Below are 14,529 nucleotides of genomic sequence, written 5' to 3'. Positions count from 1 at the left end.
TTGAAATAAAATGCAATATATACTTGACATTTGAATGGAATTAAATAAATACACCGTTGAGAAACGTCATTTTGTGCACTCTGGCATCACAATCAACAGGAAACGACGACGATCATGACGAGCAGAGTTGTGAGCTACATGTGGTCGGTATTCGTGGCGCAGTGGCCGACGATTGCCAGCCACACCGAAGCTGCCATTGAGCGCATCCGTGTGTCCGAGTTGAGCGATGCCATCCGGGACTTGTCGTCGTTCTCACTGCGTATGTTCCTTCGGTTTATGCAACTCATGACAGCGCTGGTGTTGCTGCTCACGTCGGCGTCAGCCGTCTATGCCTGCGTGTACTACGTGATAATGCCGACCAAGATCTTGCAACGGTTTGGCTCCACCCACCGTATCGAACACGGTCTGACCTCGTGTCCGTAGACCACTGTACTTTGACTATGGCGTCCACAGCCTCGTGCTCCACGCGAACGAGCACGTCCACTACACCCACCGGGACAACCCTGCCGCGTCGACGATTCAACTGCCCACCGCAACTCTCGACTTGACCACTGGAGCAACCGGCCGGGACCAATGGACGTACATCGACCCTGACGATGCTGGAGAGGCGGACAACCGAGGCGTCCTCACGCCAGGAGCCAAGTACGACGTCGTCGTGGACTTGGAGCTTGCGGAGTCTGACACGAACGTCGACATTGGGATGTTCATGGTTCGAACAGAAGTGCTGTCCCCTGGCAACGTTGCCACTGCTCGAAGTGCGCGTCCGGTGTTTGTGCGACCGGGTCACTGGGTGGTCGACCTTAGCGCTCGTCTCGTGTGGCTCTTTCCAACTCTAGCGCTGGGGCACCACGGTCATACGAGCCAGGCTCAATCCATTCTGGCCATCAACGGATATAAGGATTTGCGGCATCGACCGCTGACAGCCGTCCGTGTCGAGCTCAGCCATCCCCGCGTTCAAATTGTCCGGGCGTCGCTGAGCATCGTGGCGCAGCTCTCGGGTCTACGGTACCTCATGTACCACTGGTTTGCCCTCACGTCGACGATCGCAATCGCCAACATTGCATGCGCTGAAGTGTTTTGGTGCTTTGTCTTGTACTTGTACTTGACGTGTCCACCGGTCGATCAACTAGACGATGCCTCGAACGACGACGACATAGACCAAGACGAGCAGCAGCTGGAGGGTCTCGCCAGCGACGATGGGGCAGACGACGACAGCCATGACGACAGCCGTGCGTTCTGCGACCCCGACGACGCAACTATCGTGCAAGCATTCGATGCCGCCGCCTTCACTCCCGAGAGTACGGCCCACTTGCGCCAGCGGCAGTCGTCGCTCCAGCGAGCTGCCAAAGCCATCTAATCGAAACGATCGTATAGCACATCCATACACTCGTGTTTCGGAGTCCATCCAGTGGCGATTCCCTTCGCGGACATGTTCACGCGTTTGCAAACGTGCCACAATTGTCGGGAAGAGCGGCGGTGCGAGGGGGAGTCGTGCACATGCAGCCACGCAAGCCCTTCCCAAATTGTCGCACACGCGGATGCGTCCCAACACAGCATGACAAGCATGCCGTGGTAACAAAGTATCGCACACACATCTGGAACAAGAGCATGGCGTCAAGATGAATTATCACCTGACCCATTTATCGAATGGCAATGCATCCGCAGCAGATGCGGGATTTTGGAGTCGTTGGTGGCTGGGAATCTTGCAGAAACGATGTCTGGTTGTCGCCACCTTCATTGGGCTGCGGGTGGGCTGTCATGGCAACGCGAGCGAGCGCGACGTACACTTGGGCTAGCGTTGTGTGCTCTCCGTACAAGACGTCGTCCGGCACTTGCAGGCCATATTGATTCTGAACAATGCCTTGCAATTGTGTGAGGCCCATCGAGTCCATCCCGACCTACAACAGCTCGCCATGACTTGTCACGACCATGATTGGGGCATTCTCCCACTTGTTGCAGCTCTGTCGCGTCCGTGATCGTGTCGTGGGACGCATCGAGCATTTGTGCAATCTCACGACGAAGAAACGATTTGACTTCTGCGGGCGGGACGCTTGAAAACTCTGGCAGGATCGTCGGCGGTAGCGCGGCAGCGTCGTCTTGGGGATCGTCGTTTGTGTCGACGGTCTTGACCAGGCGATACAGTTCGGTCAACTTGCGATCGACAAAATCGACTTTAGCACGCCGGCGAGAGATCTTGCCGCTGGTGGTTTTGGGAATCGTATGGGTGGCGACCAGCGCCATCGCCGACACGAGCACGCCATGCTCGACCGACACAGCCTGACGGATCGATGCTGCGATGGCTTCGAGGGTGGGTTGAGCCATTTGCGCCCCTCGTACTTCAGCGACTACCCCCAGCACTTCCTGGCCTTGCAGGGACATGGAAAATGCCGCGGAACAGCCCGGGCGGATATCTGGAAACCCTTCGACAGTTTTTTCAATATCCTGGCCAAGTGTTACGCCTGTGAGTCGTCACGATGAACAAAGAGGGGGTAGATCGCGTACTTGAGGGTAGTGGTTGCGGCCGCGGACGATGATCAAGTCTTTCAGCCGGCCGCATACAAACAGCTACGAAATCCGTTGTGAGATGGCCATGTGTACGTCTCGACGCCCGTACCTCGCCTTGGTAAAGCACGCCGAGATCGCCCGTGCGCATGAAAAAGTGGTCCGTTGGTTCGTTTGCGATCGTTGCACCAAACATCTCTCGAGTCAACTCGTCCAGACCAAAGTACCCTTGCGTCGTGCTCGAGCTGCGAATCCAAATCTCGCCAACCGTGCCGGTCGGTACACTGGCGTGCGATGCCGGGTGAACAATGCGCAGATCGACTCCAGGCCGAGGCTTGCCGCACCCCACCATTTCCTTGACGCCTCCACTCGAAGTCCCTTCAATCGGGACAAACTTGTCGTGGTGTTCGAGCGCATCCTTGTCGACAACGACGCGCAACAAGTGCGGAGAACTATCGCACACGTACACGGTGTGCTCCGCGAGTCCGTACGTTGGTCGAATAACGCCGTCGCAAAGGCCAAACGGCTTAAACACTTTGTAGAACGCGTCGACGGCATCCCCGTCGATGGGCTCCGCGCCATTGATCATGTGTCGTACGGACGACAGATCCAGCGGCGCCGTTCCGGCAACAAATTTGCGAGCGCACAGGGCATAGGCAAAGTTTGGCGCCTGCAAGTGGGTCGCGTGGTGTTGCGAAATGAGTCGAAGCCACCCCGACGGGTTCTTGATGAAGCTAAACGGAGACATGTACACACCATGGCCGCCTGAAATGTCAGCATGACACGTTCGGTCGTCGATCGCGTCATGTGCTCGACACGGGATCAAGCCATGCAACTACCTGTGAACAGCACGCCCAAGTACGCGCCGATGAGCCCCATGTCGTGATACTGCGGCAGCCACGACACGACAATCGAGTCGTCTGTGGCGCTCAGCGCTGTTGAAATCAGCGTCAAGTTGTGGCCGAGGTTCCCGTGAGAGATCATCACGCCCTACGCTGGGTGTGACGTGGCGTCGACTGGCAAAGTCGAACCTTGGGGTCGGATGTCGACCCAGACGTGTACTGCAGGAATGCCAAGTCGTTCGGAGATGGTGGCGGGATGGCAAGCGGCGGAGGTGCTGTCGACTCGAGTTGCCCGTTCGTTTCCATCCAATGGAGGTCGGGCCATGCGAATTTCTCCGAGAACGTGACCTTTTGCTTGATGTCGAGCACTTTCTTTGCGTAATTGTACGCCGAATTTGTCAAAGCGATTTTGGCGCCAGAGTTTGAGCACACGGTCGTGAACATCACGATATCCTTGCGCAACTTGCGCGGATCTAACGCGATCGTTGAACATGGAACGAGATGACGAGCATGCCTGGGGGATACACGGGCACAGCCACGACGCCCGCCCGCAAACACGCCAAGAACGCAACGATGAAATCCAACCCTGGAGGATACACCAACAGCACAATGTCCCCACGCGAGAGACCGAGACTACAATATCGTAACAGCGCAAATGAAAACGCCGCCCACACGAAGTTCCACGTCCGACGAACCCTTGGGACGACACACTAGGACTGGTAAGCATCCATTTCGCCAAGTTTGCGCTGCGCGTGTGGACGTCCTGACGTCGTGCGATCCGTAAGATGATGCCGTTTGCATACCTTACTCGTGTACCTCGTAGAGCAAGCTGTCCGTGACGCGACCGTTATCGTCCACAAAGGCAAAGAGATTCTACGCGGGCGTCGGCATGCTATGTCTGAGGTCGGGACGTACCTTCTTGGGCTGGTGGGCGGCCCAGTGATCCAAGCGTCCGAGCACTGTGTTGTCCATCTCGCGACAAAATGTGGAGAGCAAGCCAACGTTCCAACATTCGCATACAAATTCCTACACTAAAAATTCGGATAAACATCCGGTAGACTAATTTTACATCCCGTTGAGTTCCGCAGCCGCGGCGTCGTCGGACAGACACCGCACGATGCATGGGGACACGTAAGCTGTGGGAAGTCAAGCTTTCTGATGAGAACATGGTGATCGTTGGGACTATTTAGCCGCGGAAGCTTCGAGCATGGCGTAGACGGCGGCGAAAAAGGCGATGACGACAGCAACAATCAGCGCCATTGTCCATGTACTCGTGGTGTTCGCCACGGGAGGAGAGAGCGCATCCTGGGGCTTGATAGGTTCCACGGCATCTGTGTCGTCTTCAGGAATTAAAGACCGCCGCTTTTGCGCACGTTCCTTCACACGGGCCATCATAGCTACGCGATCGTTAAGACTGTGGGGCAAGCATCCATCCGTCGTGACGCACCTGCTTTCGCATTTTGAATCGCCACGACGCTTGGGCCGTCGTCATCGTTGTTGTGCTTCCGACTTCGGCCTTTTGCTGACCCCTTCGACGTTTGTTTCGAGGGAGTGGGGGCCACTGCGTCGTCGACATCACCAACAAGGTCGTCTGCGGTCTTGCCCTTGGCGTTTTTCAGCGCGGCGATCTCGGGAAACGAAGCGAGGAGGAATTGTGCGACGTCGGTTGGCCACGTTCCATCCGAACGAAGCGCCTCGGCATGCAAGGGGGTATTCCCGAGCTGGTTTGTCACCGCTTTCGCACCCTATGCCCACCATCGTCATGCTCATGATGTCCTGGAAACGGTCTACCTTCGACACCAAGTACGTTGTCACGTCGAGAGACGCGATGGCCCAATGCCTGCCGTGTGGCGTGGTGAGAACGACTCGTGGGGCCATGGAGGAGGCTTACAACGCGGAGTTGCCCTTGCAATCGACAGCATGGATGTTGTGGCCCTTCGAAACCTAATTCAACTGCATAAGCGAGCAAGGACAGGATGACGGCAATGTACCAAGAGCTCCACGATGTGCACGCCGCCCTTCCCAGCAGCTACGAGCAAGGGGGTCATGCCTTTGGAGTCGCGAATGTCCTGGTTCGTCTTGGACGCAAGCAGCAACTCGACGGCGTTGGTGCTTCCGTATTCTGCAGAAAAAAATTGTGATGAGAATGTACAAACTCCATCGATTCTGACGTACGCACAGCGAGGTGCAGAGCGGTCTGCCCCGTCGTGTCCTTGAGCGTCAAGTCGGGTTGATGCTTCAGAAGGACCTGCGCGCGGAATAGGATGTTATGTTTGCATGGCAGTGGCCAGCGAGCATACCTCCAAAATGGCCAGGAAGTGACGAGGTTGTTGAGCCAGTGTCAGCATGATCGTCGTGTTCCCACCCTTCTTATCTTGCAAGTTCACATTCGCGCCTTGGTTGCACAGGAACTCAACCATGCTCAGCTCACCCTCTGAAATCGCAACATGAAGAGCTACATGGCCACAAACGACGCGGTCAGCCAACACACCCTCACGTGTCCATCCATGGACAGGACACACCTGACTCGCCTTTCTTGTTCTGAAAGTGGATGTGCTGAATCAAGTCCTTTGCTCGATCGATATCGCCGCTCGCTACGTTTCCATGTCATGGAGTTGCTCTTCATCCACTGAACGGTCGTACCTGCGGCCTTGAGGAATTGCGCCGACATGGTCGAAGGATGACGATGTCCTAAAGCCAAAGCACTCTATAAAATGATTTCAGCACAGTATAAGTTATATGAGTTGTTGCCATTAAATTCGATTTTTTGAAGAATCTACATGTCCTACAAAAAGCAAGCTTATTCATCTAGTGAGGAATAATAATGCACTAGTTCTCATTTGCCACTATCGAGGTTTTGAAATATCGCGCGCACTCATGGGAGAAGGACGCGCAATGTCGTCGGTGACCGAAGGAAGTGGCCGTCCTGAGGAAATCGGGGGCATGGGCTGCTTTCAAGGTAGATGGGATGATGAATAAATGCTTTGTATGGTATCGTGCTGATTGTATGTGTCCTTAGACATCATGGATCTCACAGCTATCCCACGTGACGCGGTCGTCCTCACTGCAGACAACAAAGCTCGGATCTTGGACCTCCTCCAGAACATAAGTAAAGAGTACCAGATCCAAGCACACAAGTTGGATTGGCAGACACAGTTACTCGAAGCAAAGCAACGCCTGATCGACAAATATGAAGCCAAAGATGCTCTAAGCAACGATATGGAATTGAATATTGAGCAGTCGCCTCACCTGACGGATGGCATCCATCGCAACGGTTCGTCTACGTTGACCAACACGACAGAGCTGTCAAGTACCAATTTCATCGGGTCCTTTGACAATGCTCCAACATCATCTCAATGCCGGTTGGCTACTTCGCTGTCGCTTGTGCAGCAGGTTAAGCTTCATCTCGATCGTCTTCCGCTCGATGACGTACTGCGACTAAAAACGGAACAACTTTGTATGCTCGTGTCAACCCAGTCCGCAGACGTTTCTGTGCTACGACGTTCATTGAAACTCCTGCAAGACCGGGCTCAATCGAACGCCATGATTGTCACAGAATTGCGGCTGGAGCATGACATCAGCGCCATGCGCTTGCAGCACAGGCGTCTCTTTCAGCGGGTGCTGCAGGAAGACACAGTCCGCCTTCGCGACAACTACAACGAGTTACTCAACAAGTACACGCGCGAACGAGAATGTGCCGAGGATATGCAAATCGAGTACGCTCATCTCCAGGAAGACTTCGCCGCTCTTGAGCAGGTAAATTATCAGCAACGCGACGTTCTGGCTCAAACGGGGCAGAAGTACTCCAACGTTATGCAAAAGTTGCGCAATCTCGCCGCTTTGAATTCTCAATCCAACGAGCGGCTCGTCATGCTTCAAGAAGACAATATCGTCCAACAAAGTCGACTTCAAGACATAATCCGAGGCCTCCAGGCGCGAGTGGACTCGATGGCGACCGATCCATTGTGGCTCGAGTTCGTTAATGATCGGCAATTGCATATGAATGAGCAAGGCGACGCCAACCCGCACATCATTTCCCTCCAGCAAGAGCTTTCACGCGTCACAAGTGAACACAAGCGATGTCTGGGTCATCTGGCCGAACACCAAAACACAATTAACGAATTGAAGCGTGTGTTGATTGTCCAAGAAGGCAAGTGGCGCGACCAGACAGCGAGTTTACTGCATCTGGTGGATTCCCAAGACCAAGAGTTGGCGCAACTGCATGAAAATGCAGCATCGATCCAACAAGACCACTTGAAGGCAGTCGGCAAAATGCAACACAACTTGGACAGTATGAAGTGTCATGTGGAATCGCTGCAAGAATCCAATTCGGCGCTTGTCGCCATGGTCAAGGACTACGTCACCGAGCTCAAGAGCGCCAAAAGGGAATTACATCGCCGCTTTCTCGAGTGTGAGAGCTTAAAGGTTGCAGGTGCAACCATCCAAGTCGAATGTAACAACTTGAGGTAGCCGATGACGCTTCCTTGTGGCACTCACGGATTTGTTCATGCAGGGAACGACTCGCGCACTCAGAATCGATGCAAGAAGAATGTCAACGATGGCAAATGACGTGCGTTGAACTCGAGGAGCGTGAAGCGTCATTGGTATGTCAGGTCCAGCAACTCCAAAACCAAGTAGCTGTGCTGCGACAGCACTCGTTGCCAGACTTGTCGTCGCTGTGGTCAAATCCGCCATCCGCTCCCCTTGCGCTTAGCAACGATATGTTTCAAAAAGTCAAGGACGTCCTGGACCAGCGCATTCTAGAGTTTCAACGCGATCGCGACAAGTACACGTCGAACCCTGCGCTGCAGCACTATTTGTCCGTCGAGTCGGTATTTCTTTCGGCATTGCGTGGACGAATGCTCCTGCTGGCATGAACAACGCCCCCTGTCCCATATTTATCAAGCGTCGGCAACTCGAGCTGATGATCAAGCCCCACATCGCCCATCAAAGCACTTTGTGATAGCGCTCCCCAGGGTATTGTCAAGCGTTGTAGGTCAATCCTATTCACTCGTTCAACGCTTCCAAGAGCGCCTGGCGCTGGGATATGACTTCAGGATCGCTCGACTGCGTTGCTTCGTCGAGGCTTTGAAAGATCGCGTCGAACTTGTCAAACTGGACCTTGGCGCGCTCGATTTCGTCGTTGTTGAAGAGCGTGACGGCGTAGTTTAAGTGAAACAAGTGGTCGCTACACACAAGTCTGGTCAGCGCATATTCGACTTGGTCGACGATGGCATTACGCTTCCATCTCAATCGCTTTCTCATACGCGCTGCAAGCGTTCTCAAAGTCGTCCAGCCGCCCGAGCGTGATCGCCAAGTACATGTACGAGCTGGGAAAGTCGGGCTTGAGGTTGATCGCTGCGCTAAAGTAGTGGAACGCCGACGCGTACTGGCCCGTGTTGAGATGGACCAGTCCCAAGTTGTACGACGTAATCCATTCAAACGGGTCCAAGTACAGCGCGCGCTTAAGGCTCGCCACGGCCTGCGTGCGGCGATGGAGTTAGCCACGGAAACCCCAACATGAACGACGTGGAAAGTACCGCGACATATCGTTGCTTGCCGAAGAAGCACATGCCGATGTTATTCCACAGCTGCGCCGAGTTTGGTGTCTAGAAGCACACTCCATCATGATTCCGTTAGACGCAAGACACGGTCCCACCTGGACGGCGGCAACGCGGTACTTCACCAGTGCGACGTCCATGTCACCATGGTCTTGAATGATGGATCCGGCCGCCAGAATGGTCTATGGGCAACCCTTCAACCACGAAAGCACTGTCTTGGTTGAAATAGAAGGAACGTACTTTGGCATTCCGAGGATCATGAGTCATGGAATTCCCGAGGTAGTCGAAAGCGCGAAAGTTTTCGCCGATGCGGAGGTAGAGCAGCCCGACGGTCGTGAGTAACTCGGGGTTCTCCGGAGAAAACTCGAGCGCTTCCAAGTAAACGTTTATGGCGGCCTTGAAGTCTTCGCGAAGGGTGTGGACCTTTCCGAGCTGGAGAAATGTCGTGTCGTGGCGATGGATGTTGTTTGCGTTCTGGAACGACTCGATAGCGAGGTCGTAGCTCTTGAGGTACATGTGGCACAGCCCAATGTTGTGGTGAATCTCCCAGTCATCAGGTCCAGCCAACTTCTTTGTCTCCTCGTACACCTCTATCGCAGCTTTGTGCTTTCCCAGCAAATACAACGACCGCCCGACTTGCTTCAAGTTGTCCTTGTTGTCTGGGTTCAAGCATGTCGCTGCTTGGAAGAGCTGCAACGACTCTTGAATACGACCGCTGCGTTGCATGATCAACGCTACGCGCATTGTGTTGTCACGCCACTGGACGATCCATGCAATTCGCGTACCTTTGACATATATGGGGTATTCGCACAGCCCTTGATGCTCTTTGAGCATCTCTTCAATGAGTTTGAGGCATTCCGCGTATTCCTGTCGCAAGTAAAGCTTGTGAAGAAGGTAGTTCTTCGCTGTCAACGGAGGCTCGAGCCTATGTGCAGGGCGTGCGCTCAGCGGGGATGCTCCTTCCTCCACCTCGTCGGCCATCTTGGTGCGTTGGCGGGACAACCGTTTCGTACATGGTGGAGCTTCGTCGGTTGCAAAATGATTCAATTTTATTGGATGAAAATATTTCAAGAGGGCGACTTGATTGGTTCCGACACTCCAATGGTTCATATCTTCACATTATCCAATCACATGTCAGAGAGAAGTTCTTTTGATTTTTCATTGGTCAATGCAATTCTGCGTTCAAGGGCAACAAAATTCCGTTGACACCGACATGGCTGATGCAGCAGAAGTAGCGCCGCGGGTAGTCCACCGCGTCGACGTATTCGAACTGTTGCTTGCCATGGAAGTTCACGCGGACATGCGTGTTTGCCTGGGCGAGAACAAGCCTTGGCAGGAAGAACGTTTGCATCTACCACGACGCCGTGATGAGAAGGGTACGGTGGTGTGCGCGTACCTCCATTCGATTGACGACGTCGAAGGAAGGAGAAGTGTAATACATGCATCGGTCTGCATTCGACGAATCCCCAGGGGTAAAGAACGAGATGGACACCTTCATCGGTGCATACCCTGGCTCGCCCATCTGCCAAAATGCCTTGTACGGCACGATGTCTATCGCGCGAATAATGCATCGATCGACAAGTGTGTAGTCAATGTAGTCGTCTTGGATCTCCGACGCGGAAGGTGCGCTGCTCCAGTAGCAATCGCCTTGAGAGCATCCGCAGATGAGGCTGGTGCACACAACGGTCAGAACAATCGCTCGGAATGCGAGTCCGCCGTACGTTTGCAATGTGTAATTGAGCAGGGCTTGTTGGGGGCCGTCATCGCTGCGCGCTCGCATCCGCCGAAAGCACCGTGACACTCGTAACGTGTTTTTGGCCCCTTCTTCACGTGGTCGGTCGACAGACGAGAACGCTATGATCATATCGCAATCGCCTTGTGATGGATCACGCGACTGTATGCAGTGCCAGACGTATGACGTACCGACGACGTTACCGAGGAGCCCAGCGGTCTGCTGTGCATCCAAATTGACACAAGAGCATGCCAGTGTCTTCCAATCCATGGTGTGCTCGGTGGGAATCACAACCGCTTCACGCAATGCACTCATTCTCCAATACGCTGTGGTCCCCGTCAACGAGGACGTCAAACGCACGAGTCATTACCTCCGTGGATGCCACTTTCGAAGAACGTACGGCACGTCATCTCCATCGCATGCAGTGCCAAGTGATCCAAGTAGGACGCGACAATGTGGATGCATTCTCGGGGCAAGCCAAGCTTCCCCGCATGCCCCGTCATCCTTGCGACCATTTCCCTCGCTTTCATTTGTTTCTCGCGAAACGTCAAAATCGTCGTATCCGGAACTCGAACACAAGCCGAGGAGATTTATCCGGACAATCTCTGCAAATTCAACATGGACGCCGCAGAGGCGTCAGTGTCCCTGGCACCGGAGGCGAACTGCAAGGAACTCTGCCGCATCCCCGCCGTTGGAGATGTCTGGGTAAATGGCCTTTCGAATGAGTACGACACGTCGACATTCCCTCCCGAAATCGAAGTGTACATGAGCAAAGAGGACTTTGACAAAGCTTTGGAAACGATAAATCAAGCGCTCCACGACTTGTGGCCGTGCGTGCCATGTTGGTCCACGAGCTATGGCTGCTGCATCTGCACGCTGGGTTTGTCGCTCTACTGTGCATGGGGGCAAGTCAGCGAGGCGGAGAAGTGCGCGGCGCGGCAGATCGCACGAGTGAACCGACGGCCATGTTTTCGCGACCGCCACATCACGTGGCAGCTGGAAAAGTCGTGGCTCAAGCACACGAGCTGGCTCGTAATAACCATCGTCGAGTAATTTACATAGATATCGCATTCAATCGTCAAGGCTGGTGCTTTATCGTGGGGTCGCGCTCACCCATGCGTAGTTGTTCGTGACAGCATGGGATGGCCGATGCTTGAACACGTGAAAGTTCAAATGGGCCTTCATGGCCGAGGACAGGTGAACTGGGATGTCTGGGAGGCAGACGAGCTTGGTCAGAACGGATGCAAACTTGGTTGACCGCTTGAAGTCGGCCAGGACAGACGCGTCCATGAGATCGATGATCTCGCGCCGCGCATGGGAAAACAGTGTGTCATCGATGGACGAAGCTTCGATGGCAGCGTAGATATCTTCACGCAGGGAACGTGACAGTGCGACCTGGTCGTTGACCGCTTAGACCGATGCTCCATCTCAGTCACTTACAGGTCTCTCGCAGCCCTTGTCAAAATACATCTCGACCACTTGCTTTGCTTGTTCAACGCGGGCTTCGCGCGAGAGCGACTCACAGGACATCGTAAACTCGTCCGCATCTTCACAGAATAGCACGCCGTTCGTGATGTGCCTGTGTGTCGTGTGAGTATTTGAAGAGTTGAGCCAAGCCTCGGTACCGAATGCGCTCTTCGTAGCTGTCGGGCCGGCCTTCGAGGTACACGAGCCACAGTTCGTGCGCGTCGTAGTGGTTAATGACGTGCTCGAGCGACGCATCGTGTTGCAAGTATCGGAGCGAGAACTCGGCAAAAAATTCGGGCAGCGTGCTGAAAAACATGTGAAATTGGATCGAGTGCAGCGCGAGGAGGACGCTGTCTTCTCGGACCGTGGCCTGGATCAGGCTCCCCGTCTGCAGGATCATGGACAGCTCGTTCAAGTACCCGCCGGGCCCGAGGGCCACAAACAAGTGGCCACTCGGCAGATCGTAGTCGACTTCGACTTTGCCGTTCAGGACAATGTAAAACACTACAATCGAATTGCGGTGTTGTCACCAGCCTGTCGTGAGTTCGTTTTCGATCGTTCGTACCAGGGTCGTCGTGGTGGACGATCAATTTCGTGCCCCTTGCAACTTCGAGGAGCTGGCCAAGTTGAGCAAGCCGTTGATGGTTTTCCATGGACATGGCGGCGAGGAAGGTTGCGGTGGAGGATTTGCTGGCGATCTGAAGCAGCCGACTGATGATCACTAGAGAACACGGCATGAGCGCGCTGGATGGGCTCGGATATGCCGACCTTGTTCAATCTGCATGCGGACGTCGGGGCACACTTTAAGGAAGTTTCGAAATGCACGAGCGTCGATATACACGAGAAGCGAGTCGTCGACGGCCGTCACCGTCGCGCTGCGCTTCATGTTGAGGATAAGCGAGATCTCGCCAAAGTAGCTGCCGTCCGCGATGCGGCGAATCAGGACCTGGCTCATCGACACGGACGGGCGGTGGCTATCGACGCTCCGCCGAAACTGGGACCCAGCCACGATCGACATGGACCGATGGGAGACCTTCGGCACGGCATCCACGTCATTCTCGACGGTCACGGCAAGCACGCCCGTGATGCAAATGTAAAACTTGTCGCCCAAGTCGTTTTCCTTGCAAACGACTTCGTCTAGCCGGGCCATGAGCCACCGCAGTGAACGATGACGATGACCAACCTTTTCGAGCAACCATGTACGTGCATAGCCCTGCAAGGGCCACGAGGCGGGAGCTCTTGACGTCCGAGAAAAATGGGACGCCCGCTAGAGACAACGTGGCAAGTGTTAGAGAGGGTATTTCAGCGCGAGATGGAGCACGTACCCAAGTAATCTGCGATCTGGTCGTCTGCGACAGTGGTGACGAGGCGCCAATCGTCCTCGGCAGTGCGCGTTGCTTTATTAATGGAAAATTGCGTCGTGACCTGGACGAGTAAGTGTAAACACGTCAAGAATGGCAGGGTAGTCGAGTACGTTGGGGCGGTGCATCATGTGCAGCGCTCGCACTCGGACAAATTTGTCGCGATTTAGCCGCAGCAAGACGCATCCGTCGGCAGGGTCGGCAGTCACCTAGATGGTCATCACAACATCATGGTTGAGCGAACGAGAACGCACCGTGACGAGATCCAGCATGAGCGCGAATTTCTTGCCGCCAGAGTATCTGCGCTCGTGTTGTTCAATGTAGCTTTTGCGATGGAGCTTGCTGCGACTCGTCCGCGTGGCGCAATGGGTTACGATGTCGCCGACCCGCTTCTTGCAAAGAAGCTCCATGACTTTGACCTTTTTCTGCGCGTGCGGCAAGATCGTGCTCACGTCGACGCTGCCCCGCGCCACGATGAGGAATTCCTGCTTTGTAAAGGCAATCGTGGCGCCAGGTTTGAACTTGATGGGGGTGAAGCACACCGAAATGTCTTGGACAACTTCGGGACTGAGGAACATCGCGAACGGCGTGTTGCGCAGGACGTCCACACACGACACGTCATTGCCCATGGGTGACGAGGAGTCGAGCGAAGCACCGCGAAGTCGGGACCGTAGGCGAAGCGGCGGCGAAGTCGAAGCACGGACGTGAGGGTCGTGGTGCAACGGTCTCCGTGTCTACAGCGCCAACTTAGGAGACGGTAACGGCTGTAACCGAAATCGCAACGCCATCTCCATGATGGAATTCGCGGTCTCGGCGGGCAGGCGGTCGCGAGGGGGCGAAAGATGTGAGGTCGCCGTCCAGACGAGCCAACTTGGAAAGGGGGCGTCGCGTCGATCCACGTCGGGACATTTGACATGAGTGGCATGTCACACGTTGAAGGATGGCACAGGAGGGATAGCGCAGGACAGACAGCATGGAAGATGCCGGTCCTTCATGGACATATCTCGCCATGGCCATTCACTTCCATTTGGTCGCGCCAGGCGGGAGGACAATCGAGTTCGTGT

At 54.7% G+C, this 14,529-nt stretch overlaps 8 protein-coding genes across 12 annotated transcripts; 3 read left to right on the top strand and 5 right to left on the bottom strand.

The window, feature by feature from the left end:
- Window positions 1-86: 86 nt before the first annotated feature.
- H310_07479 (hypothetical protein) lies at window positions 87-1,393 on the top strand. Its single transcript, XM_008872850.1, has 2 exons — window positions 87-374; window positions 424-1,393. Exons 1-2 carry the CDS (start codon window positions 115-117, stop codon window positions 1,355-1,357), a joined length of 1,194 nt encoding a protein of 397 aa, XP_008871072.1. The 5' UTR covers window positions 87-114; the 3' UTR covers window positions 1,358-1,393.
- Window positions 1,394-1,594: 201 nt separating this feature from the next.
- Window positions 1,595-4,341, bottom strand: H310_07478 (hypothetical protein). Its single transcript, XM_008872849.1, has 10 exons — window positions 4,260-4,341; window positions 4,161-4,217; window positions 4,040-4,107; window positions 3,859-3,977; window positions 3,534-3,817; window positions 3,342-3,492; window positions 2,615-3,267; window positions 2,503-2,565; window positions 1,951-2,442; window positions 1,595-1,898 (listed from the first exon to the last, which is right to left on the bottom strand). Exons 1-10 carry the CDS (start codon window positions 4,314-4,316, stop codon window positions 1,641-1,643), a joined length of 2,202 nt encoding a protein of 733 aa, XP_008871071.1. The 5' UTR covers window positions 4,317-4,341; the 3' UTR covers window positions 1,595-1,640.
- H310_07477 (hypothetical protein) lies at window positions 4,331-6,044 on the bottom strand. 4 transcript variants are annotated; one of them, XM_008872845.1, is made up of 9 exons: window positions 5,988-6,044; window positions 5,867-5,938; window positions 5,645-5,799; window positions 5,520-5,592; window positions 5,336-5,466; window positions 5,236-5,288; window positions 5,136-5,184; window positions 4,792-5,089; window positions 4,331-4,741 (listed from the first exon to the last, which is right to left on the bottom strand). In XM_008872845.1, the coding sequence occupies exons 1-9, from the start codon at window positions 6,013-6,015 to the stop codon at window positions 4,527-4,529; spliced, it is 1,074 nt and encodes a 357-aa protein (XP_008871067.1). In that variant the 5' UTR covers window positions 6,016-6,044; the 3' UTR covers window positions 4,331-4,526. The 4 variants fall into 4 exon arrangements, with proteins under 4 accessions (XP_008871067.1, XP_008871070.1, XP_008871068.1 ...); XM_008872848.1 differs by having other exon boundaries at window positions 4,792-5,184; XM_008872846.1 differs by having other exon boundaries at window positions 4,331-5,089.
- A 149-nt stretch (window positions 6,045-6,193) lies between these two features.
- Window positions 6,194-8,607, top strand: H310_07476 (hypothetical protein). The gene is made up of 3 exons (XM_008872844.1): window positions 6,194-6,303; window positions 6,364-7,810; window positions 7,858-8,607. The coding sequence occupies exons 1-3, from the start codon at window positions 6,222-6,224 to the stop codon at window positions 8,219-8,221; spliced, it is 1,893 nt and encodes a 630-aa protein (XP_008871066.1). The 5' UTR covers window positions 6,194-6,221; the 3' UTR covers window positions 8,222-8,607.
- On the bottom strand, window positions 7,942-9,928 carry H310_07475 (hypothetical protein). Its single transcript, XM_008872843.1, has 6 exons — window positions 9,691-9,928; window positions 9,146-9,639; window positions 9,004-9,087; window positions 8,885-8,953; window positions 8,585-8,826; window positions 7,942-8,532 (listed from the first exon to the last, which is right to left on the bottom strand). The coding sequence occupies exons 1-6, from the start codon at window positions 9,884-9,886 to the stop codon at window positions 8,352-8,354; spliced, it is 1,266 nt and encodes a 421-aa protein (XP_008871065.1). The 5' UTR covers window positions 9,887-9,928; the 3' UTR covers window positions 7,942-8,351.
- A 111-nt stretch (window positions 9,929-10,039) lies between these two features.
- On the bottom strand, window positions 10,040-11,167 carry H310_07474 (the record flags this gene model as incomplete). Of its 2 annotated transcripts, none has more annotated exons than XM_008872841.1 (5): window positions 10,040-10,256; window positions 10,302-10,575; window positions 10,627-10,780; window positions 10,829-10,963; window positions 11,008-11,167. In XM_008872841.1, 5 exons carry the CDS (start codon window positions 11,165-11,167, stop codon window positions 10,071-10,073), a joined length of 909 nt encoding a protein of 302 aa, XP_008871063.1. In that variant the 3' UTR covers window positions 10,040-10,070. The 2 variants fall into 2 exon arrangements, with proteins under 2 accessions (XP_008871063.1, XP_008871064.1); XM_008872842.1 differs by having other exon boundaries at window positions 10,627-10,759.
- A 67-nt stretch (window positions 11,168-11,234) lies between these two features.
- On the top strand, window positions 11,235-11,737 carry H310_07473 (hypothetical protein). The gene has a single exon (XM_008872840.1). The coding sequence runs from the start codon at window positions 11,256-11,258 to the stop codon at window positions 11,688-11,690; it is 435 nt and encodes a 144-aa protein (XP_008871062.1). The 5' UTR covers window positions 11,235-11,255; the 3' UTR covers window positions 11,691-11,737.
- On the bottom strand, window positions 11,239-14,216 carry H310_07472 (hypothetical protein). The gene is made up of 9 exons (XM_008872839.1): window positions 13,720-14,216; window positions 13,579-13,674; window positions 13,430-13,529; window positions 13,288-13,371; window positions 12,873-13,241; window positions 12,670-12,825; window positions 12,263-12,608; window positions 12,078-12,216; window positions 11,239-12,032 (listed from the first exon to the last, which is right to left on the bottom strand). The coding sequence occupies exons 1-9, from the start codon at window positions 14,092-14,094 to the stop codon at window positions 11,730-11,732; spliced, it is 1,968 nt and encodes a 655-aa protein (XP_008871061.1). The 5' UTR covers window positions 14,095-14,216; the 3' UTR covers window positions 11,239-11,729.
- Between the last annotated feature and the right edge of the window lie 313 nt (window positions 14,217-14,529).

This window comes from Aphanomyces invadans (assembly GCF_000520115.1).
Source record: "Aphanomyces invadans strain NJM9701 unplaced genomic scaffold supercont1.14, whole genome shotgun sequence".
NCBI classification, from domain to species: domain Eukaryota; phylum Oomycota; class Saprolegniomycetes; order Saprolegniales; family Verrucalvaceae; genus Aphanomyces; species Aphanomyces invadans.
This window is presented reverse-complemented; position numbering and strand designations above follow the sequence as displayed.

What these genes read in the sequence shown, in the direction of transcription:
- H310_07479 (XM_008872850.1), top strand. Translation starts at nt 115, where the DNA reads ATGACGAGCAGAGTTGTGAGCTACATGTGGTCGGTATTCGTGGCGCAG. An exon ending in CCGACCAAGATCTTGCAACG is followed by an intron (nt 375 to 423) that starts GTTTGGCTCCAC and finishes TCGTGTCCGTAG; the next exon opens with ACCACTGTACTTTGACTATG.
- H310_07478 (XM_008872849.1), bottom strand. Translation starts at nt 4,316, where the DNA reads ATGGACAACACAGTGCTCGGACGCTTGGATCACTGGGCCGCCCACCAG. An exon ending in CGGACAGCTTGCTCTACGAG is followed by an intron (nt 4,108 to 4,160) that starts GTACACGAGTAA and finishes GCACGACGTCAG; the next exon opens with GACGTCCACACGCGCAGCGC. An exon ending in CTTGGGCGTGCTGTTCACAG is followed by an intron (nt 3,268 to 3,341) that starts GTAGTTGCATGG and finishes CTGACATTTCAG; the next exon opens with GCGGCCATGGTGTGTACATG.
- H310_07477 (XM_008872845.1), bottom strand. Translation starts at nt 6,015, where the DNA reads ATGTCGGCGCAATTCCTCAAGGCCGCAG. An exon ending in CGCTCTGCACCTCGCTGTGC is followed by an intron (nt 5,467 to 5,519) that starts GTACGTCAGAAT and finishes TTTTTTCTGCAG; the next exon opens with AATACGGAAGCACCAACGCC. An exon ending in GATTCAAAATGCGAAAGCAG is followed by an intron (nt 4,742 to 4,791) that starts GTGCGTCACGAC and finishes ACGATCGCGTAG; the next exon opens with CTATGATGGCCCGTGTGAAG.
- H310_07476 (XM_008872844.1), top strand. Translation starts at nt 6,222, where the DNA reads ATGGGAGAAGGACGCGCAATGTCGTCGGTGACCGAAGGAAGTGGCCGT. An exon ending in GGGCATGGGCTGCTTTCAAG is followed by an intron (nt 6,304 to 6,363) that starts GTAGATGGGATG and finishes ATGTGTCCTTAG; the next exon opens with ACATCATGGATCTCACAGCT. An exon ending in GTCGAATGTAACAACTTGAG is followed by an intron (nt 7,811 to 7,857) that starts GTAGCCGATGAC and finishes TTGTTCATGCAG; the next exon opens with GGAACGACTCGCGCACTCAG.
- H310_07475 (XM_008872843.1), bottom strand. Translation starts at nt 9,886, where the DNA reads ATGGCCGACGAGGTGGAGGAAGGAGCATCCCCGCTGAGCGCACGCCCT. An exon ending in ATACCCCATATATGTCAAAG is followed by an intron (nt 9,640 to 9,690) that starts GTACGCGAATTG and finishes CAATGCGCGTAG; the next exon opens with CGTTGATCATGCAACGCAGC. An exon ending in ATGATCCTCGGAATGCCAAA is followed by an intron (nt 9,088 to 9,145) that starts GTACGTTCCTTC and finishes GGTTGCCCATAG; the next exon opens with ACCATTCTGGCGGCCGGATC.
- H310_07473 (XM_008872840.1), top strand. Translation starts at nt 11,256, where the DNA reads ATGGACGCCGCAGAGGCGTCAGTGTCCCTGGCACCGGAGGCGAACTGC.
- H310_07472 (XM_008872839.1), bottom strand. Translation starts at nt 14,094, where the DNA reads ATGGGCAATGACGTGTCGTGTGTGGACGTCCTGCGCAACACGCCGTTC. An exon ending in ACATGATGCACCGCCCCAAC is followed by an intron (nt 13,530 to 13,578) that starts GTACTCGACTAC and finishes TTACTCGTCCAG; the next exon opens with GTCACGACGCAATTTTCCAT. An exon ending in CCGCATGCAGATTGAACAAG is followed by an intron (nt 12,826 to 12,872) that starts GTCGGCATATCC and finishes CGTGTTCTCTAG; the next exon opens with TGATCATCAGTCGGCTGCTT.